General features: G+C 42.3%; 1 protein-coding gene across 3 annotated transcripts; it reads left to right on the top strand.

Moving 5' to 3' along the window:
• Positions 1–10,327: 10,327 nt before the first annotated feature.
• On the top strand, positions 10,328–22,166 carry Lsm6 (LSM6 homolog, U6 small nuclear RNA and mRNA degradation associated). Of its 3 annotated transcripts, XM_036189153.1 has the most exons (5): positions 10,328–10,416; positions 11,454–11,544; positions 15,874–15,978; positions 19,380–19,493; positions 21,890–22,166. In XM_036189153.1, the coding sequence occupies exons 3-5, from the start codon at positions 15,885–15,887 to the stop codon at positions 21,922–21,924; spliced, it is 243 nt and encodes an 80-aa protein (XP_036045046.1). In that variant the 5' UTR covers positions 10,328–10,416; positions 11,454–11,544; positions 15,874–15,884; the 3' UTR covers positions 21,925–22,166. The 3 variants fall into 3 exon arrangements, with proteins under 3 accessions (XP_036045046.1, XP_036045045.1, XP_036045047.1); XM_036189152.1 differs by lacking the exon at positions 11,454–11,544 and having other exon boundaries at positions 10,329–10,416; XM_036189154.1 differs by lacking the exons at positions 10,328–10,416; positions 11,454–11,544 and adding an exon at positions 10,427–10,448.
• The last annotated feature ends 1,664 nt before the right edge of the window (positions 22,167–23,830 follow it).

Below are 23,830 nucleotides of genomic sequence, written 5' to 3'. Positions count from 1 at the left end.
ATGTGGACCAATGGAATCGAATTGAAGACCCTGACATTAACCCGCACACCTATGAACATATAATTTTTGACAAAGAAGCCAAAACTGTACAATGGAAAAAAGAAAGCATCTTCAACAAATGGTGCTAGCATAACTGGATATCAACATGTAGAAAGCTGAAAATAGATCCATATCTGTCGCCATGCACAAAACTTAAGTCCAAGTGGATCAAAGACCTCAACATAAGTCCAGTTACTCTGAACCTGATAGAAGAGAAAGTAGGAAGTAGTCTTGAACGCATTGGCACCGGAGATCACTTTCTAAATATAACACCAGTAGCACAGACACTGAGAGAAACAATCAATCAATGGGACCTCTTGAAACTGAGAGCTTTTGTAGAGCAAAGGACACGGTCAACAAGACAAAGCAACATCCTACAGAATGGGAAAAGGTCTTCACCAACCCCACGTCTGACAGAGGGCTGATATCCAGAATATATAAAGAACTCAAGAAATTAGACATCAAAATGCCCAACAGTCCAATTAAGAAATGGGCTATAGAACTAAACAGAGAATTCTCAACAGAGGAAGTTCAAATGGCTGAAAGACATTTAAGGAATTGCTCAACATCCCTAATTATCCGGGAAATGCAAATCAAAATGACTCTGAGATACCACCTTACACCTGTCAGAGTGGCTAAGATCAAAAACTAGAAGACAGCTTATGCTGGAGAGGATGTGGACTTCCAATTTGCAGTAAGGCTCGTTAAGGAAGGGAATGGCTCAGTTGCCTTTAGCCTACTGGCTATGGGTGGGTTAAGACTTCTGTTGGTTTTTTCTGTATCAAACACACAGATTGCAAGCCCAGCACCACTTAGAGATATTTGGCAACAGTTAACTCTGCAGCTCTCACACGATTGAGCCTGTATAATAATGAGTATTCAGAGACAGATAATGCCTGGGGGGTGCTCACCAACCTAAGACAGAATGCCTGTGTGGCCTGGACAGGTGTCTCCATGACGGGTAAGGTGACCTGCTGACATCCCATGCAACCTAAGTTAGAAGCTCATTTTTTTTTTTTTTTTTTTTTTTTTTTTAGTAAAAGGGTCAGGGGGGAACCTGTAGGGGCTGGCTTCCATTTTGGGTAACTGTTGCATTGCTTGCTGACCTTGACCTTGATATCTTCCCTATGCTAATTCCCTGTGAGATTCCATCCTCCTGAATGCTCAAGGGAAACTCCTTGTCTGTGTATCCAGCATAATGGGCGTTAACAGCTTAGATGCAAGATTGTAAAACATCAGAAGTGGGTGTGGGGATTTAGCTCAATGGTAGAGCACTTGCCTAGCAAGTGCAAGGCTTGGGGTTCGATCCTCAGCTAAAAAAAAAAAAAAAAAAACAATAAACAATAAACAAAAACCATCAGAAGCTAACTTCTGCCCTCCGTGGTTCTCCCATTGTGCTGTAAGCCTGTATTTAATACCTCCTCCCTCCTTCAATAAATGACATTCGGCATTCCAAAAAAAAAAAAAAAAAGAAGAAGAAGAAGAAGAAGAAGAAAAAGAAGAAGAAGAGGGGATCAAGATCATGATGGGGGAACCCACAGAGATAGCTGACTGGTGCTAGTTGGAACTCACTGACTCTGGACTGACAGCTCGGGAACCTGAATGGGACTGAACTGGGCCTGCTGAATGTGGGTGACAGTTGTGTGGCTTGATCTGTTTGTGGGGTCCCTGGCAACAGGGCCAGGACTTATCCCAGGTGCATGAACTGACTTTTTGGAACCCATTCCCTGTGGTGTATCAGCCTTGATACAATGGGGAGGGGCTAGGTTCTCCTTCAACTTGGTATGCCAGACTTTGTTGACTACCATGGGAGGCCTTACCCACTCTGAGGAGTGGATGGGGGTAGGTGCTGCTGAGGGCAGGCTGGGCTAGTTGAAAATCAGCCTGGACTATTGTTCTAGCTTGATTTCTATTGATTTAATAAAAAAACATGACCAAAAGCAACTTAGGAAGGAAAGGGTTTATTTGGCTTACACTTCCGGCTCACAGTCCATCATTGAGAGCAGGAGCTCTAGACAGGAAGCTGGAGGCAGGAACTGAAACAGAGACCATGGAGGAACACTGCTTACTGGCTTGCTCTAATTGCAATTATTTCACAATGCAGGACCACCTGCCCAGGGGTAGCGCCACCTACAGTGAGCTGGGCCCTCCCTACAGGTCAGCCTGATGTTAGCATTTCTTGAATGAGGGTTGCCTCTTCTCAGATGTTGACAAAGATCAACCAGCATAGCTGTGCAATAGGAGCTTGTCTCAAGAACCCAAGAGTGGGCGAGTGGGACGGTTCAGTGAGGAAATGCACCACTACAGAAGCTTGACAGCCTAGAACCCATGTAAAGGCGGAAGGTGGGAACTCACTCCACAAAGTGTTCCTCCAATTACCATATGTTGTGGCATGCACTCCCCTACCTGCCAGTGTATGTGATCACACACAAAGTTAATAATAATAAGAACAAACAGTAACAATAACAACAACCACAATACATTTTACAACAAAAGAAAAGAGGAGGTTGGGCCTTTGAAATCTGATGCAGTCACAGAGGCTCTCCTCATGACTGGATTTGTGCCTTGATGTGCTAGAGTGAGTTCCCTCGCTACCTCCTCCTCAGGAAAATGAATTCAGAAGGTGCTGTCAAAGACGCAGAGAACAAGCCAGTTACCAGATACCAAACTGTTAGTACCTTTGTTGTGGGCTTGCCCAGCCTTCCCAGTCTAGGGTGTATTGTTATACTAGCCCTCATGGACTAGCCCATGCGAACTCATTAGTCATTTCCAGCTGTATTATTTCCCCTAGGAGAAAGACAGCTTCTAATGCTAAAAGTTACCTTTGCTCTTAAAATTCTCTGTTCTCTGAGGGTGAAGGTCTGGGGCCCTGTGTTATTCTGGAACTTGATCCTGCTTGTTTACAATCTGCTATATTTTAACCACACCAACAGGATGGTGAAAGCAGCAAAGCATGTAGGTTTGATATTCCACACTGGAAAATTAAGGACATCTGGGTTTTGTTTTTTTGTTTTTGTTTTGTTTTTTGTTTTTTGAAATAGGGTTTCTCTGTGTAGCTTTGGAGCCCTTCCTGGAACTCAGTCAGTAGCCCAGGCTGGCCTCAAACTCACAAAGATATGACTGGCTCTGCCTCATAAGTGTTGGGACTAAAGGCATGCACCACCACCTGGCTTGTATTTTTTCTGTAAGGTGAAAAAACCCAATTGTCACATTATCAGTTAAAACCACATTATACAGAAAAACTTAAAAAAAACTGAAAGCAAGTTTATTTTTAAGCAATGTGGTAGAGATATTCTGGAAAGGGAGAATCCTTGAAGATATAAAAATGCATTTTAAGAGTTAAAATAATTGCATATTCTGGAAATCTTTTGCCAATATCTAAAACATTCCCAAGTTTTATATGCTGTTCTTTATTTATTTAAGTTGATCATACAGTTTGAATTAGCTCCACTGTGGTAAAACGAGCTTTACTGAAGTTGGAATGCACCACTGAAGGTATTTCCAACATAAAGTATAATTCATAAAGGCCAATGCAACTCTTTTCTTTGTAGCTGGGTAACCATTTATGTTTGAGGTGAAGATGTTAATATGGAAATTTTCTGAGCTCAGAAAGAGGACGAATGCTATCATTCTAATTTATGACCTTTCATATGAGGCCAAATGTAAAGACAACTTCAATTGTTTTATACCCCAGAGCCAGCACATAGCAGATGTATGAAATTTGGAGTGTTAGACATAAACTTTTATTACCAAATTATAAATAATTTCTGCCACTTATAATGTTCACCTTTCAAGTTCATCTTGATTAAAATACAAGGGCAGCTTCACACCAATTTCACTGCACTTTATAGCTGGGAGAGGCTTTCTGGAGTCAGAGAGCATAAAGCACCATGGCATTTAGGGCACCTTACTCATGGGGTTCAGACCCAGAGCCCACCTACTGAAACCCAAGTCACATCAAAATGATGGTTGATGAAGTCCAAACACTTGTGTAGACATATCAAATATTATATCTGAAACCAAGTACTCATGATGTAGACCAGAAACTCTCTTTAGGTAAAAACAACAGACATATTGGCTTTTGTGGGTGGTTTGAATACAAAGTATCTCCCCTAGGCTCAAAGATTTGAATATTTGGTCCCCAGTTGGGGTTGCTGTTTGGAGAGATTATAGAACTTTTAGGAGGTATGGCCTTGCTGAGAGAGCGCATCACTGGGGCTGCAGGGGTGTACAGGGGTAGGTCAGAAGTTTTATAGCCTGGTCCCAGCTTTCTGGTATCTCTGTCTGTCTGTGTCTCTGTTTGTCTATGTCTGTGTATGTCTGTGTCTGTGTCTGTATCTCTCTGTGCCTGTCTGTCTGTGTCTGTGTCTCTGTCTGTGTTTGTGTCTGTCTGTGTCTGTGTCTCTATCTGTCTGTCTGTGTTCTGTCTGTCTGTGTCTGTGTCTCTGTCTGTCTGTGTTCTGTCTGTCTGTGTCTGTGTCTCTGTCTGTCTGTGTTTGTGTCTCTGTCTGTCTGTGTTCTGTCTGTCTGTGTCTGTGTCTCTGTCTGTCTGTGTCTGTGTCTCTGTCTGTGTTTGTGTCTCTGTCTGTCTGTGTCTGTCTCTCTGTGTCTGTGTCTGTGTCTTTCTATGTCCCTGTCTGTCTGTGTCTGTGTCTCTGTCTGTCTATGTCTGTGTGTGTGTCTGTGTGTGTCTGTGTCTCTCTGTGTCTGTCTCTGTCTGTGTCTCTGTCTGTGTCTGTGTCTATGTCTGTGTTTGTGTCTCTGTCTCTGTCTGTCTGTCTGTGTTCTGTCTGTGTCTGTGTCTCTGTCTGTCTATCTGTGTCTGTGTCTGTGTCTTTCTGTCTCTGTCTGTCTGTGTCTGTGTTCTGTCTATTTGTCTGTGTCTGTGTTTCTGTCTGTGTCTGTGTCTGTGTGTATGTCTGTCTGTGTGTGTGTGTGTCTGTGTCTGTCTGTGTGTATGTGTCTGTGTCTGTCTGCATCTTCGTCTGTGTTTCTGTCTTTGTCTCTGTCTGTGTTTGTGTCTCTGTCTGTGTCTGTCTGTCTGTGTCTCTGTCTGTCTGTGTTTGTGTCTCTGTCTGTCTGTGTCTGTGTGTATGTCTGTCGGTGCCTGTGTCTGTGTCTCTCCCTCCCCAACCTCAGCTTCATACATGTGGATGAAGATGTGATCTCTCAGCTTTCTGCTCTGGCCACCTGAGGCCATCCCTTCCCCACCATTGTGGACTCTCTCTGGAACCATATCAAGTCTTTCTTCTGTAAGTCACTTTGGTCATGTTTTATCACAGCAACAAAAAGTAACTAATGACCCTTTTCTTAGACATTTGCCTATCAGCCAATTAGTGTATGGATATCTCAGAAGATATTTAATTCTAGAATGAAATCAAGAATTTTCCCTTATCATTTGCTTTAACAATTTTCACATCCCTTAAAAATGGTAGATGAGTGGACATGGAGCAGCATGGCTTAGATGCTTTTATCACCCAGGCTGAAGGTCCAGGAAAGATCTGGGTCCCCACCTTATACACTGGCTAATGCAGTGCTCAAACAAGATCGGCCACTGTTCTTGGACATGTAACACTGAAGTTCAATATTAAAATATGCTTCGGAAAATGTTGGATAATCCAATTCAATGTCTGTTTTAATCATCCAGTTACTCATACACTCAGAGGACTGTTGGCTGCTTCATGAGATAAGCCAGACATGAGAGCTTCTCTTATAAAAAAGAAAAAAAAACACTCAAGGACATAGCTATTCAAAGGCTACAAAGAATTGGTTTGAGCCTGAGGAGATGGTTCAGTCAGTCAGCAAAGTACTCGCCAAGCAAGCATAGGACCTGAGTTTTATCCTCAGGACTACGGAAAAAAAACTGGGCATGTAGGGTATGTTTGGAATCCCAGTTCCAGGAAGGCAGAGACCAGTGGATCCACAGGGCTCATTGGTTAGCTAGCTTAGCTAAATAAGCAAGCCCTAGGTCACAGGTCTCAAGAAATGACACATACACACACATTTAAAAGAAAAAAAATGGTACAAAGAATTTTTGTGAAATATTGTTCTAAAGTGTGTTGCATTTTTTCCTACTGCTTTTGTTAACAATTCAAAGATGTGTTTGATTAAATAAAATTAACCTGCAAGCAGGAGGCTGAGTCAGCAAGTAGCTGGAAGAAGGTGGTAAGGAAGAACCACATGTAGAAAGAGTTCTTGAAGTGGAGGCTGAGAGAAGGACGCTGGGTTTTTTGGAAGATGCCAACAAAGAGAGGTTAGCTACTTGCTGTTCAGCCTTTCTGAGTTAGCAGAATTCCACCTCAACCTTTGAATCATGAGTTCTTTAGAGGGATAGAGATCTAGATAAAGTTTTCCTCAGTAGCTTTGAAAGAGCTGGTGTCTGAGGGAACAGAATTCCCCCAGGCTGCAGCCCTTGCAGGCCTAGTCACTGTTGGTAGTAGCAGAGTTAGAATCTCTGATTGGGACAGCGTTGCTTAAAGGGCAGCCACTGCAAATAATAAAAGCGGCTAACAACAAAGAACTATAGAAGTGGACAACTGACAGTGACATCTAAGAGTCTACCTCAGCATTTGGTATCGGCAGTCATCTGTTTGGGGAATAAGGGCTTTAGAAAGTTGAGAAGACAAAGTCACAGACCAAGAGAAAACATTTGCAAAAGCCATGTTGCCAAAGGGTTATTCTCTTGCATCTAAAAAGAATCATCCTGAGTTGAGGTAACACAGACCCAGAAGGACAAACATGGTATGTACTCACTCATAGGAGATACTAGATGTAAAACAAAGATGACTAGATGATACACAACTCCAGGAGGCTACCTAGAAAATGGGACCCTAGGAAAGACCCAGGGATCACCCAATGACAGAGAAATGGATGAGATCTACATGAACAACCTGGATGACAGTGGGAGGAATGAAGGCAAGGTTTGAGGGAAAGAAAGCTTAGGGGAGCAGGAAGACCCAGCTGGATCAAGAACAGAGGGGAGAACAAGGAATAAACAGACCATGATAAATGAAGACCACATGAGAACAGGAATAGGTAGAGTGCTGGAGAGGTGTCCCTTAAATCCACAATGATATACATCCTCTGTAGCACGCTGGCAATGGTCGAGAGAAAGCCTGATCTGACCATAGTCTGGTTATCAGATGGCCAAACACCCTATGAGTTGAGCTTGGAACTCTCATCCAATAACTGATGGATGCCTCTAACTCAGCAACAAAAAGAACGACTTGATTCAAAACTGCACTAAAGACCTGAACAGATACACAGCCAAAGGAGATGTACAGATGGAAACCAAGCATAGGAGAACATGCCCCGTGTCATGTCATTAGGTAATTGTAAATCAGGGTGACAATGAGATTCTACAATGTGCTTTACAGAGAGGCCCAAATCTGAAATATTGGAGACATGAAGTGCCAGTAAGGATGAGGAGCACAGAAGCTGCCATTCACTTGCTGAGGCCATGGGAAAGACAGAGACACTCTAGACAGCAAAAACCAAACACACTCTCACTGTACACCCATTGAACATCTCATTGTATACCCAGGAACAGTTCTTGATGTTTGCCAAAATGGTTTAAAACTTGATTCCAGTGGCTGGAGAGATGCTTAGTGATTCAGAGAGCTTGCTGCGCTTTCAGAAGACCAAAGTTCTGTCTCCAGTACTCTAGTTACCTACAATTCCAGCTTGAGGGGCTCCAGTGCCCTCTTCTGGCACAGACACCCACGTGCAAGCACATGCATGCACACATACAGACACATAAATAAACAGTAAAATAAACTCAGGGGCTGGAGTAGTCCAGCAGATGAGAGCACTTGTTGCTCTTGCAGAGACTGGACTCAGTTGCTAGCACACACACAGTAGCTCACAACCATCAGTAACTCCAGTTGCAGGGGATCTGATACCCTCTTCTGGCTTCCACAGGCACCAGGCACACAGGTGATGCATATACATATATGTAGGGAAAGCAGTCATACACAAAATAAAGTAAATAAATCTTGAAAAATAGCTAGCTAAAACAAGTTAAAAATTCAAAACTTAATTCTACATAACACCTATATAAGGACACAATTACCTTTATTGGTAATTGCTATAGCTTGGAGACAACTAGGCTGACCTTTAGCAAATGAATGAACAAGCCAACTGTGCTACATTCATATGGAATATTACTCAGCACCCAAAAGACATGGTTTTCTAAAATCATGGAGGAATCTAAGCCAAACTGAAAAGGCTGTGTACAGTATATCAAGTCTATGACACTCTATAAAGGGGAAAAATCACACTCTATAAAGGAAAATATAATGAGTGATTGACATGGCTGAAAGGAAGGAAGAGATAACTGGATGAAGTACAGAGGATATTTAGGGCTGCGGAACTCTCTTCTCTATGTTATAATCGTGGACACGTGTCATTATGCATGTGTATGCAGTGTATACCAGGGGTGCATCCCAATGTCAATGATGGCTTTTGCATGACAATGTCAGCTTATTACTGTGACATCTGACCTAAGTAAACCAGACTAAGCTTGCCCAATTATTTTTATGATTTTAAAGTCTCCCTAATAAATTAAAATTATGCTCAGGATTTTGAAGACTGCCTTTTGAACTGGAATCTGGAAAAGGTTTGCACATGTTTTCCTTGTGAATATAGTAAAAGAAGCCAGAAAGTGCAGCATGGACTGTGGGAAGCTGCTGGTGTTTTTGGTAAAGGCCAGTGCTAAGCTACCATCTATTTGTAAGTTTGCTGGCCCAACCATTCGTTGCCTTGGGACTTCATAGAGCTGTGCCCTTGAAGACAGAGGCAGCTACTCTGCAGATGAGCTGGGTCCCCCAAATTCTCCCCACTTTCTGCTCTCCAGCCAGGCTCAATGGCAAAGAGAAAGCAGCTATGAGAGTATCTGTCTATACCTACCTATCTCGGTCTACAGATGTGATATACATATATTAAAAACAATCAGTGAAGAATGTAGTAAATTTCTTTTTTTGAGACAAGGTTTGAAATAGCCCAGCTGGTCTCAAATGCATTTTGTAGCTGAAGATGAGCTTGAATTTCTGATCCTCCTTCACCCACACTTGGGTGTGCACCACTGTGCCCACCACTGTGGTACCAGAGATGTTAATGCGCACTAGGCATGCTATCACCTGAGCTAAATCCTCAGCTTCAAGTTTGATTTATAAAGCAGTTTATTTTAGGGACAGGGCATACCACGTTTCTTCTTTGCAGACTGTTATTTGATTTAAATGTGACTTTATTTGTATTCTTAATTTTTTAATTTTATATTTCAAGAGCCTAACATGCTGTCTTATCAGTGTCTGTAACTGATGGTCTTGACATCATCTGGGGGTTTTACAGACGGACAGAAGGACAAGGATGCTCTTTATCTCACCTAGTTGTTCTCTGTCCACAACACCAGTCACAGGTCTATCTATTTCTTTCGCCCTTCGTTCGCTAAGAGGCACTTAGAAAAGGAGAAATCATTTTCTGTCTCAGGAAATAATTCTGCATCTTAGACCCTGTAACACTTAACAGGGACACTGTAGCTGTTGTTTGTAACTGTGTTGGAAGTTAAACATCAGACACAGAATTAAAATATAAACTCTAAATACAATATAAAATAGAAATTAAAATATAAATATAAACCATAAATGAGAGCACAGGTGTAGGAAAAAAAGAATCAAGTCTTCTGTAATCCTTCTATAAATAGAAGGTATACACTAAGAATTCATGCAATATCCCAAACCAAGTTCTCATACAGCACTTAAATGGTATCTGCATGCAATTTCCAATTAAATTAATTTGTAATGTCTTCTTATAATTGGCGCCATTATAAGTCAGTTGCTTTAAATAATTTATATTTTTTTGTATCAACATTGCTATGGAAACAACTTCTAACAGTAACTTAAGCTTCCTGCATTTAATTAACATTCCGAAGTCGGTTTGGGGGCTTGAGGCTTTTAACTTTTATTTGCTTTAAATTATTTAAGACTATTTCTGGGTACTTAACAGCCTATTATTTTAACTGTAAATTTCTGTTTCCTATGATTTTAAGGTATTCCATATTGTAAAGAAATCTCAAAAGATCACTTCTAGTTTTTTGGTTGGTTATTTTGCTTTTGTATTCAATTTCCTGGCAAAAGAGAGGACATCAGAACACCGGATCTTTACTTCAAACCATGGGCGCTGAATTGGCCACTGAACAAACCAGTTCTTGGACGTGAGCATTCTGGCACGGTCTGACCTTTTTGATACCCGCGGGCTGCCGTAGGCAAGGAGGACGCTGATTGGGTGAGGCGGGAGAGCGCGCTGCCGGGGGCGGTTTCGGTTTTCGCCGCGCGCGTCCGCGGAGGCCCGGCCTGGGAGGGCTCCAGATCCCGCTGCGAGGTGAGCCGGCGGCCCGGGAAGGGCGGGCGTGGGTGAGCGCTCCGGGCGGGATCGGTCGGCCTAGGCTGCGGAGGGAGGGCCGGGCAGGGGAGCGGCTAGAGCCCAGGCCCGGCCCGCGACCGGGAGCAGGCCGCCCGGGCCACGCGGCCTCGCGCTCCGCCGCGCCCTGTGCGCGCGCTCGGCGCCGGCTGTGGTTAGCGCCCGGGTTAGGAGGCGCGAGATTCCGGCGACCTCCTCCACGGTCCCCGATCCGTGCGCTCTGGAAAACCTTAAACACGGACGAGCAGAGGAGAATGATGCTCGCTGAACGCTTCCGTCTACCAACTCCTTTTCTCTGATGTGTGCCTGTTTATTTCAGCTAAGACCATTTTTAAAACCAATTACCAGTAATAGTTTTCTATTTACATTAAAAAGATGTAGCAAGGTGTAGTTTTAAAATACATTTATTTTGTGTCCCCCCCCCCTTTTTTTTCATTTTTGCATCCCGTGTAACCCGCCCTTAACTCTTATTTCTCACTATTTCCTTGGACAAGTTCTCAGAAGGGAAGTTATTAGGTTAGATCTTGCACATTGTCAAGTTGGTTCTTTTTTAAGTGTTAGTGGTTTACGTCGTTCATGTGTGCCACTGGCCCCCATTGTGTTTATAACAGCAAAGCACAGCCTCTCATTGGAATCATTACTGTTGAGGAGATTGTTTAAAGTTGCACGGTGTGGCTCACTCTGGATCCTCCAACCGCTACGCTTCTGGAATTACTTCAGGCATTGTTATATCTTTATTGTAGTGCCTGCCCTTCTGCCAACATGTTTTTCCTGCAGAATCTTAAGAGGGTGTATGTGTGCGAGTGTGTTACTGCACAGGTTAACCAAATGCTGTGTGTGTGTGTGTGTGTGTGTGAGAGTGAGAGAGAGAGAGAGAGAGAGAGAGAGAGAGAGAGAGAGGGAGAGAGTATGTGTGTGTATTACTGCACAAGTTGGCCAAATGCTGAAACAGGAAGAGACAGTCAGTAACCATTTAGCATAATTCCCTTATTTTGCAGATGAGCCTGGGACCATGAGAGGTGATAGTTACAAGCTACACAGATGATTAAGTAGCAGAGGAGATTAGAACTCAGGTTTCCGGCCTCCCAAGTGAGTACCCTTAACTACTGCTCATCAGGTCTTCTCTCACTGAAGGGTGGCCTAGTAGGTAATAGAATTAAAGGGAAAAAAAAATTTTTTTTTAAATCTCCTGGCTTGTTTTCTCCTTTTAGAACGAAGGGCTGGAAAATAGAAAAGCCACTTTTTTGTGTGTGTCCAGCACTAGAAATTTATTATTTAAAATGTCAACCCCTTCAAGATTTTGATGATTGTTTTCAGGTTCTCCATGTTGAGATTAAATACTCCTGATAAGTAATACAGTTGTCCCTCAGTATCTTCGAGGGGCTGGGTGCAGAGCTCCCAGATCCAAAAAAATACATGATGTTCATGTTCTGTATGTGTGTTTGGACATAACCTATGCAGCCTTCCCGTGCTCTTCACGTTATCTCTGGATTACTCACGATGTGTAATGTGATGTAAATGGTTGCAGTAGAATATTATTTAGGGAAGTAATGACAAGGGAAAGTCCTTTAGCTCTCTAACTGTCAAAACCATTGAGTTGTAATTGCAACTTCATTTACTAGGTGTGAGCCAAGGTTGGTTGAATCCACGGAGAGGTGATAGTTTATGTACTCATCATCTGGTTCTCATTTAAGTCTTGATTATCCTAAAATACCTGTTTAAACCAGAAAACACGGTATGAAGAGGAGGGAAGGAGGTGTGGTGGTTAGGGCTTCTTGGCAAACATTTCTGTCAGTTGACATGTTGGACTACATAGTCCTTAGTTGTAAAAGACAGTCCTCTACACCTGTGGGTCGAGACCCCTTTGGGGGGTTGAAAGACCCTTTTACGGAGGTCACATGTCAGATATTTACATTATGATTCATAACATTAGCAAAATAACAATTGTGAAGTAGCAATGAAAATAATTGTATGGTTGGGGGTCACCACAACATGAGGAACTGTATTAAAGGGTTAGATGTGAGGAAGGTGGAGAACCAGTACTCTACACTGTAGACTGTTGAGGGATATCCTTGGCCTCTCTTCACTGAGTTCTAATTACCAATTTCCTGTCATGACAATACAGAAGATCTGTAGACATTTCCAAATGTTCCTGGCGGGTGGGGCACAAAAATCACCTCTGGTTGAGGACAGCTTGCTTTTAGGGATTAACCTAGGTAACTTGCTATCAGAGCACTTGTGGCGAAGCCTGGCAACCTGAGTTCAATTCCTGGAACCCATTTAGTGTAAAGAACAGACCTCTAAAAATTGTCCTCTGGCATCCATATGCATACTGGGTATATGCTTATTGCGCCTGCCCCCACTAAATAAAACGGATGGATAAAGCATAATAAAGAAACAGAAACTAAAGGACAGTGTCTTTTGACTGAGTAAGCTTTAGAAATCTGCATTTGAACAGGCATCTTTGTAGACTTGGACACCTCGCCTTCTAAGCACCAAATGCTCCTGTTTTCCTTTCTTTATTAATGGTCATCAATAAAGGTCTTAGAGATTAGCAGCTGTTGACATGCATACATGTGCTGTAGTAGCTGGACCTGTGGTGTGTAGATTGGCGGGGAGGGGCAGGGAGAGACAGGGCTTTTGGTTGACACTGGCTTTGGATGCCTCTTCCATAGTCTGTTTAGGTGCCAATGCTACAGGAGGAATAGATGTTTTCCTATTCTTTTAAAGTTTCAAATGTCTGTCAGAGACTGAATCTGACAAGCCTAGCGTGTCATTGGGTGAATAAAATTTGACACACATACCATACCTCCTCCCCCACTTTGTCACCCCATTGCTAACTGAAAAAAAGTCACCAGAGAGCAGACACTGTCATACTAGACCTCTTAGTGGCTTCCAACCAGAAATAGAGAGCCATGACTTAACATCGGTATGAAAATAGGTCACTTAAAACAAGCCTGCATAGGAATCTGGGAGAGTGAGTGTGTGTGATTTTGAAGTTTTACCAAGGTGACCCTGCAGAGTGAAGTCCTTTTCAGTGTTTATGGTTCAAGAGTCTTATCTCTTGCTTCGAAAATTGTCAGAACTATTCCTTCTGCCTTAGCCAGTTTAGAAGATGAAAACTTAAAATTACTTGAGCCAAGTGACGGGAAAATTGTGGTGTCGAGACCAATTTACTTGTACAAAATGGATTTATGGGCAAGTCATTAAGTAACAGGGAGTACCAAGGAAGCCTAATGAAGAGTAATGCAAAGGGTCTGGCTTCCTGGGTGATGAAGACGAGTTTGACGCAACCATACTTGTTTCCAGTCACTTCAAAAGCATCCTTTTCAAGCCATTTAGCAGGATGTACTCTAGACAACAAATGGGCTTGCTTTTAGCTCATCCTTTCATGTGCCTTGAAGTCTTTAGAGAAAAAGACCTGTCTTTTTAGAAAGTGTAGATAGTGAGGCGTGTAGGAGAAAACAAGCAAAGAAACCCTAGGAGTCTGAATTAGTGCTGTGTGCTCTGCCACCTGAAGTAGGAAGCAGGACCCAAGCAGATTCCTGCTTAGGGTTTTTCTGGGCCCTTTTCCTGACCACAGTATCCTCCAACTAGCCAGTTCCTAAGAGTCTAGGGTCACGGCAACAGACAGATTCTCTGGTTCTGGTCCAGACCTGCTGGCTGGAATCTCTTAATGGTCCAGATGATCCCAGCTGGGGAAGCTGACCCAGAGCTCACACTTCTGTTACCCAAGAATGAGTGTGGTACTGCACTCTGACAGCTGGCTCCTTTTTGCATGTGTAGATTTTACTTTCAAACACAGAATACCCAGTGTCTTTGCTAAGCTTCTCTTTGCATCTGGTGGACTTTTCTGTCAAACTTGGCTCATGTGTTCAAAAATCCTCCTTTGATGTTCCACGCCTGGGCTCAGTTTTCTCTTGGTAGACCTCTATATAATTCTACCCGAATGCATATAGCCTTTATGAACATTGCCACTTGTGTGTGAGTGAGTTTATCCCTCTGGAGAGTAAACTCCAAGGACCCAAGGAGTGTTACAGCACTCGCCTGCATCTGAGGCTTAGTAGGTACTCTGTGAAGTGTGGATTGCCCTGTGTTGATGGTGACTGAAATAAAGATGAGGCTCAACAGAGGTGTTATTTTTGGCAATCTTGGAAGACTATTTCTGCTTTCTAAAAAAAAGTGCAGAAAGTTTAAATTTTAATGCAGTGAATACTGTCAAGCCTAGGTTTGTATTTTCTTCTTTTGCTAGCTTTTTCATCCTAAAATATAAATGGCTTTAGCACTGGTGAAATTAATAATCCCTGTGTTTGCCATGAACTAGGTTTTCAAAAATGTGTGTGTGTGTGTGTGTGTGTGTGTGTGTGTGTGTGTGTGTGTGCGTGTGTGCACGGTCGACTTTGATGTGTTCACAAAGCTCTCCATGGGGTCTCAGGGTCTCAATGAACCTGGAGCTAGCAAACCCTTGGGGTCCTCCTGTCTCTGCCCCCTAGTGCTGGAGTTACAGATGTGTCTTAGTGCACCTAGCTTTTTCCTGGTGCTGTGGATCCAAGCTCAGGCCCTGTGTTTAAACAGCAAGCTCTTACTGCAGAGCCAGCTTTCCAGCCCTGCTAGGGTTAGGTTTTGGTTTTTAGTGCAAATAGATGTTTTCCTTATTTCAGATTGTACATGAGGGAACTGGCCTCTGTGGAGGAAGTAATCCCAAGACTCAAGAGATGAGTTAATGGTGTCCCTACTAGAAGTTTTTAGCTATAAAACAGCATATATGCAAGAAAGAAGCATATAGCTTTAGGTAAATGGCAAGATTTGTTTGTTTTTACTAAACTCATGAAAAGTACTGAATCTGTTATAGTATTTACTTTGCCATTTTTCTCTTTAAACTCAAAACAACATAAATAAAATTGTTGTGTGGCCAATGTCTTGGATAAATAGCAGTTGTAATTTTAGATATTTGTTAAGATTGGAGCTAAGGAAATGAGCTGACAGCTTAGTGGAAAAATAGCTTAGTGGAAAAGCTATTTAATCTTTCTATTTGGTTTTCATCAGTAAAATGGGAATATTGTGCCTTCTCCTAGGGCTCTCACATGTTGTATTTATGGATGTTAATAGAATTGTCAGCGTAGAGCAAGTATTTATTAACTGGGCTGAAGTGGTAGGCTATAAGGGTGTCCTGCGTGTGACACAGCTGAACAAGTGTTTAGGAATAGCTGCTCTGTAAACAGCTCTAAGGCTGTGCCATGGGCTGCTGTGGGGCTGTGTGAAGTGATGTGGGAAACCCATATCAGCTATCATGTGCAGCATATGAAGTCCTTTGATGGTCCATCTCCTATAGATGTGTTAAGGGCCCAAGAGTTTATTTATTTGGTGAGTAATTAACTTTAGTCTGTACATTTATTGCTCTTTCCTATTTCTGATCAGGATTGTTAAACATGAGTCTGCGGAAGCAAACCCCTAGTGACTTCTTGAAGCAAATCATCGGACGGCCAGTTGTGGTGAAACTCAATTCTGGAGTGGATTATCGAGGTAGAATTTTCATGTTTGATCCTAACTATTGTAACTGAAGGAAGAAACTGTGACTTCTTATTTTATTAACCTCTTAAATGTACCAATAGACCAGAATGTTGCTCACTGACAGTTTCTCTGTCTTCTACTTCTGAGGTGGTTCCTTTTAAATTGAAAAGCCTGCCAGCAATGTGTGCTTCTGACTTACAGTGTTTGTGTTAAATTCATCTCCTATCTGTTCTGCCTGAGTTCCCTGATACTAGCTCAGGAATCAGAGCCAACTCTGCTATGAAGAGCTGGGGTCCAAAGAATACCAAGGCTCAGCAGCTTTTGTTTTTTCGGAAGTTCAAGATTGGCAAGCTGTTATTTAGACAGAATCATTTTACAGCATGGCCATCCAGTCATATAATGTATATCCAAAGAGAATACTTCTTAAGGAGCTCTGGGTACTCACTGTGGTGGTGCATGCTTGTGATCCCAGCCCTGAGGAAGAGACAGGAGGATTCAGAGTTTGAAGATAGCTTTAGCCATATCCAATTTTGAGGCAAGCTACATAAGACCCTGCTCAAAACAAAAAGACAAAACCTCAGTGAAGACTACTGGAAGCAAGGCAGAGGCCAGTAAAGGTGAACGTGGTAGTCTGTGGGTTGGAGCTGTAGCTCAGTAACAGAACTTGAGTTTGTCTTTTCCTGGGATTCTGTAAGGTGTTTTCTATCTCTACGTTTACGTGTAACCTAGCATGTGTTAATCACTTCAATACATTGTCACTTTGTTTCCCGTAAACTGGTTCCCTCAACTGAGGAGGTGAGGAGCCAGGACATACACAAGCTTGACTGGAAAGCTTTGTTAAGAAATCACTGGAGAGGATGGAGAGAAGGCTCAGCAGGTAGGAGCACTGGCTGCTCTTGCAGAGGACCCAGATTCAGTTCCCAGCACCCACAGGGCAGCTCACTACCATCAGAAACTCCAGTTCCGGGATCCAACTCCTTTTCAAGCACCAGACAATGCACAGGCCGGCAAACCCACACACATACTACAAGTAAATATTTCGTAATTCACTGGAATCTCAGCACCAGGACTCAGAAGTTCAGGCAGGAGGATTCCCTCCCCACTATAGCAGAAACAAAGGGGAGGTACTAGAGAAATGGTTCCACAGCTAAGTGCACAGTGTTGAGACCTGAATTCAGTTCCCAGCGGCCACACTTGGCAGCTCCCAGCCTCCTGTATGTAATTCCAGCTCCAGGGGATCCAGCACCTCTGGCCTCTAAGGACATCTACACTCGTGTTCATGTACCAGCACACATACACATTGTTAAAAATAAGATGAAATCTTTTGAAATAAAGAGGAAAATCTCTTTGTTTCTTTGACATTAATAGCATATTGCCAATGTTTTTGATTGTATGCTTACTTTTTGAGTCAGGCTCTTGCTGTAATACCTGGCTATCTTTGGCAAGTTCTCTTTTTGCCTTGGTTTCTTCACATTCCCAGTGTTAGAAGTATGGTATGTGTGCCGCCTTGCCTAGTTCTCAGCCATAAACTTTGGGTAAACCCAAAGGAGAGAAATAGACTTGGAATTTCCATGTATTGGACAACCAGTAAGATGGACACATTGTGTGTGGTACTTTCTCAGCATCCACTTTCTGGAGAGGTTAGCTATGTTAGCCTTTTGTTTGTTTGTTTGTTTGTTTATTTTTTCTTTAGGGGAAGTGTTTCTGTTTTTAAAAGTAATGCATATTTTAGTTTGTTGTTTAGACCTTCTGGGCAAGTAATGGGAAGCAATGTTTCATGTATTCCCGTGTGGAGATAATCCCCTAGCCACAGAGCAGTATGATCACGTCTACAGTCTGGTTTGTTGCCTTACTACAATAACCAATAATGTCCTAACAAGAAAGGAAAGGGCCGCCTGTGTATGCGTACGCACGCACCTTTAGTCCCAGCACTTAGAGGCAGGGGAGGTGGATCCCTGTGAACTGGTCTCCACAGTGAAAGCCTGAGGACAGAAAGGACAGGCAGGAAAGGGGAGAAGAACCAGTGTCCCATGACAGGTCTCCAGCTACGACTTTTAACACCCTGAGCGAGTTTTTGTTCTGTGTTAATTTTTGCAGTATGGGCGATTGAATTCAGACTTACACATGCTGGGCAAATGCCCTGCAACTGAGTAAAACTTCCTTTTTTATCTTTTGACTTTTTTATGAAATTAGATATTTTTACTAACAGCAAGTCATAGTGCCTATGTTTTGAATTACTATTTTGGCTAATTCCATATCATATCCTAGAATTTCTTACTAGTCAGTGAATGTGCTTTAAATGTAACACAGAGAGGAAGCAAACTGTAGAACTGTGTCTTGAGCTTCCTTTGGCTAAGAAGCAATAGTTCTTGATAGTTGAGAGTCCAGCCTGATTCTTTGAAAGTTTACTGCTTCTCATAGAATTCTGCTCCGTTAATGTCTTGTGCTCTGATTACACACACACGGTTTTGAAAAGAAACCTCCATTTAGAGGATAATGGGGGCAGAAGCAGAGAGCGAGGAGCATGTTAATGAAGTTAAGATTTTAAATGGGACTATTGACTTGGCTAATTGAATTGAATCTGTAGTATGTTTTTATTCCTACAAATATCACTTTAGATTAGAGGCTGAGAATTAGCTTACTGGTTTCATTTTTTGAAAAGTGTCATCTGGTCAGATTTTAGAAATTTATACTGTCTTAACACAATTCACCCGAGCTGTTTTCCTTGAAAGCTCTCTGGAAGGTTTATAGTGCTTTTCTCTATTAGTTTGGATTTCAAAAATAGTCTTAACTCTGACAAAACAGAATGCAATGTGTTATAATGCAATATGTTGCTCTCTGTTCTCAAGCTGCTCTTCACTGGAGTCACAGCTTTGAGATGTTCTTTCAGGAGCACCTGCTGTCTATTATCTTAACAGATTGTGGAGACTTCCTCTTAACCCGGAGCACATTCATCTGCTGCAGTAGATGTTGTGCAAGAGAGAGATCAATCTGCCAGATCCGTATTTCACTTAGTGGCTGAAGTAACAAATGTCACTGGATGGAGGCTCATTTGTTCATGCATAGTTGCTATGTCTCTGTCCCTAGCTCCCAAAGAAGAGCACTGGAATATTCTAATACTTATACTTTTGTGAAGGCTTTCAAAGTTGCTGTGGTGATCACACATACCAGGAGGGGAGTGACAGTTGGCTGCCTGTCTTGGAGTTGTGGATGCAATGACTCCTCTCATGCTATGCCCGTCCAGCCTTCATTCAGATTGGCACAGAGTAAAGGCTCCTTTTGTGTTCAAAAGTCTATTGAGTTTTGTTTACAGTGTGAATTTTTATATTATGTGTTTGAAGGCTAATGAATAAAGTGATTGTCGGTTCTAAGATATACCCTGTAATTTTCAGTCCTTTCTTACTTTTCTCCAGGGGTCCTGGCCTGCCTGGATGGCTACATGAATATAGCGTTGGAACAGACGGAAGAGTATGTAAATGGACAGCTGAAGAATAAGTACGGGGATGCATTCATCCGCGGAAACAATGGTACCAGCTTCCCCTGCAGCAGCAGAATAAGCCACTCCTCCTGTGATAGAGCACAGCAGAGTTTCTAGATGATGTTAAAGTCCCTTTTCCTTCTGTCTGTCTGATTGTTTGTTGTGCTTGTATTTTAGATCAGTATAAACAGTGCAGTTCTGTTTGTGTGTGGAAAGAGAATTGTCCATGGATTGGAAATAGAAATTCTCTTTCTCACTCTATTGATGAAGAGCTGAGGGATATTCCTTTACTGACCAGGACCCTGTTATCTTTTGCTTTCTGTTCTGTTTTTGTTGAGACAGGGTTTCTCTGTGTGCCCCTCTCTGTCCTAGAACTTGCACTGTAGAACAAGCTGACCTCAAACTCTGAGAGATCCACCTGCCTTTGCTTCCCGAGTGCTAGACTTAAAGGCGTGCGTCCTCCCTACCACCTGGCAACCCTGTTGTCTTAGATTGATCGTATTCTCCCAGTGCATCTGTAGAGTAGAAGCTATGTCTATGCCACCTTCACACCACTCACCACTCAGCTTGTCCTTTTTCTAGTTAAGGTTCAGGTGCCATTGTTGGAGCCTTTGAGTCTAGCAGAAGTGACAGAGTAGAGACCGTGGCTCTGAAGTTCTGTGGCTGTCAGCAGCTGCATGCTACTGTGCTTACTGTGGCTATATTAAGTCATCTCATTTAAAAATACAGATTGTCAATAAAATCATAGTTGAGTATGTGGGAGCTAGGGAAGGCATCAAATTGACTAGGAATTAACACTCAGACCACTTTTAGGTCCCTTCCTCGGGTAGAGCTCTGTTTTTTTTGTTTTGTTTTGTTTGTTTGTTGATTTATTTACTTCTGAGTATGAGAATCTTTTAACAACCTTAGAATTTATGTCTTGTTGTTAAGGATTAAACGTCCTGACTTTTTTACTGTGAACTATTATCAAGTAAAGAAGGCAGCATGTCTAAACATGAAGTTGGTCCCCAGTATTTAGACTTCTGAAATAAGATAGATGTAGTCCAGGTAACAATGCAGATTTGACCATTTCATATAGCACTCATGGGATGTTAACATGCAAGAAATACAAGAGAACATAAGAACTTATTTACTTTCATAGAGCTCCCAGGAGTATACCTAAAATAATTAAGGAAAAAATATATATAAAATATACAATGATTTGGGCATAAGCAATATTAAAGTGTGTCTGCCACTCAAAAAAAAAAAAAAAAAAAAAAAGCCTGACTTGTATACATCTCTTGCCTTCATTTCAGTAGAATTTCTTTTATTTTCATATTATTCTTACTTGACTTCCTCCCTTTGCTTGGAAATGCTATAATCTTGTCTCACCTCAAGATAGCTGACAGCGGGTGCTGCTCCTATGTGGACATCCTTCGAGCTTGTCTAGTTTCCCTGACATTGGCTTTTCTAGTAGTCTGGTGACCTCTAGTGACCTACACTTTCCATGTTATACTCAGTGACAGTGGTCAGTGTTCCACAGCTTGTACTTGGCTCTTAAAGAGAATCTGAGTTCATTTGGTTAGTCTATGCTGAACTCTTTGAGACAGCTACTGTTCACTTTGAACAAGTTTGTGAGTCCCTGAGGATGTGGGGTAGGAGAAGGGTACACCTGAGGTAGTGGCTTGACCAGTCCAGTTCTCCCTTTATCCTTTAGCCTGCCTCCATGCGCATATGTGCTCAGTAGGTTGGACACTGGATGGCACAAAGGTGGATACTGATAGCAATCTCAGAATAAGGACTTTGCTACATTAAAAGTATCTTCGAATTTTTTTCCTCTGGAAATTATCAAAGTAAACAGAAACTATAGTTTATACTGGGGAGATAGATGAAAATATTCGTTCTTTTCTTCTGTGTGTTTATCTGCATGCATGTAAGCACATCACATGTGTGCCTGGTACTTGAGGCCAGATGAGGTCACTGGACTCCCTGGAGCTCAAGTCACAGGTGGCTGTGAACCACTTTATAGGTACTGGAGACCCATCATTGGTGCTCTGTAAAGTCGCAAGTGCTCTTAAATGATGAGCCATCTCCAGCCACATGTGCTAGTCATTCTAATCTGAGATCTAGCCTAGAAGATTTAGCTGATTTACTTTTCTCGAAGCTTAATCGTGATACAGTCAATTACAAAACATTCTTAAATTCTAGGCATGTTCACTTTTAATTCCTGGTCATAATTTTATAAAGTCAGTAACATGCACAGATAAGACTAGTTGTAATCTTGTGAGATGTCAAAACTCATAACAATCTTGCATTGCTCAGGTCAGGCTCAAAACTCATAATAATCTTGCATTGCTTGGTATAGAAGTCCTTCAAAGTGTACAGAGGTGTAGGCCAGGCCCTACTTGCCTTTAAAACTGCTCTGCTGACATGGGAGTCATTGCTAATTCCTTTTTGTCTTTCCAGTGCTGTATATAAGTACCCAGAAGAGAAGGATGTGAAGACACCAGGAAGCAGCTCTCCTCAGAGTTGGATAGAATTTGTTATGAAGTGTTTTGTTTTTTGTTCTTTTATGATCTTCGTTGGTATGTTTTTCATAGTGATTGGTGTGTGTGTGTTTTTTTTTAATTGCATTGAAATAAGATAGAGGTGTTACATTACAAATTGAATCTTAAACTTTTCACGTTTATGTTTACTTCTATCTGTACAGAATGCTAAAATTAAAAACAAAAAACCCAATTCATTTCTTCTGGATTATTTTACCGAAGGTTCCAACAGTGTCATTTCATTGAATGGTTACTTATTCATCTGACTGAACCTGTGATGATGACATTCTGGAGGCATCCTTTGTCTGTCTCTTCCTCTGCTCACCATCCACACCATGTAAAGCAGGTAGAGGACAACCTTCTGGGAAGGCAGAGAGTTTCAGCCTCGTGCTAAAGAGGGACAGGGCTCAGAAGCTGAGCTGCTGTTTTAGTCTCCAAGATAGAAAACAGATTAGGAATCCAGTGGCAGTATCTCTGATGGGTTGTGAGTCTCTGTTAATTTGGGAATTGAGAAGGATGGCCACATTACATAAGACAGTTGCTTGGACTCTCGAGGCATCTTGCCAACCCTCCTGTGCTGTTAGACATCTTACTTTGACTTGCTCCCTCTCAGGAGTATTGGCATCATTGTAAATCTTGGTTGTCCAGACTGGAGTGTGGCTGTTCCAATGTAACTGGCTGTGGTTGAAGTGGACTTCCTAACTCAGCTTCCAGTGCTGAGATGTGCCTGGGAAGGGTTTCTCCTGCCCATTGCTTAGCAAGTGGCCTTGGGGAAAGGGTTGAATTCTGGGGAAACGTTGCCTGTAATGGTCAGTCTTCAGGTCATGTGACTTCTGGTTATGATTGCACTCTGGAGACTGTGTTCTGTTGCTTTGGTTGCATGGACACTAGAAGCACCTGGGTATTGTTTTGGCTTTTCTCATCCCTTCTAAACAGAACCCTGGTTTGGGAGGTGTGTGTTTTTTAACAATTGCCTGGTTGAAGGATCTAGGGGCAGATGGGAAGCTAGGGAGGGAGGGAGAGAATGCTTTCTGGAGAGGTGTGTATGACATTTGTCTCATCTAAACAGCAATCAGAAACAATTAATAGCTCAGGAAAGAAGAGAAATGTTCTGTAAGGTTTGATGGTGTGCACGCTGAAAATAAAGCACTTTACCCTCAGCTTTAGTAATTTATCACCTTCTGACAGGGGCTTGAAGAGGGACCAGTGTGTAAGTACAAATCACCAATTTGCTCTTTTATAAATGGCTGTCTGTCAGTGGAGCACACATGTTCTCATTTGTTTTGTAGAGTGTGAGGCTGCCAGGTTACTGTGTCCTTCATTCACTCTGGCAGCTGCCACTGAAAGCCATAGTTGCTGTCTCCTACCAGGGTGTAGCATCCCAGCTTTGCTCACCTCTTCCCTGACCTCTCCTCCAATGTGTAAGTCTTTTATTTTCCTCTTGCCATTTCCAGCTTAATAGCTCTACTGTGGACCAGTATTTTCATCCACAGAAGCGTTTTTAATCAATACTGACTCTGAGAAATGCCACCATTTTTATGGTAATAAAGGACCATATTATGCACCTGAACCAGTGCGTGCTGTCCCTTGTGCACACCTTTGTGTGATAGAATTCTGAAACAGATTCTAAATGCTAAAATGACTTTTTCCTAACCATAGTTTCCTCATGGTCCATGAATGGTTTTCACTTGGATTGTGGATAAGACAATTGTTCTAGGGTGAAAATTTTTTCGCTTGAGTAAATACATTTTTCTTGTCCCTGTGCCTCCAAACCCTAGTTGCTACCATCTTTCTGTTGGGCTGTGACAAAACAGAATGTTTAGTGGGAAACAGAACTTGTGCTTGGTTTCTAGACTATCTG

The sequence above is a fragment of the Onychomys torridus genome, chromosome 5 (genome assembly GCF_903995425.1).
Source record: "Onychomys torridus chromosome 5, mOncTor1.1, whole genome shotgun sequence".
NCBI lineage: Eukaryota > Metazoa > Chordata > Mammalia > Rodentia > Cricetidae > Onychomys > Onychomys torridus.
This window is presented reverse-complemented; position numbering and strand designations above follow the sequence as displayed.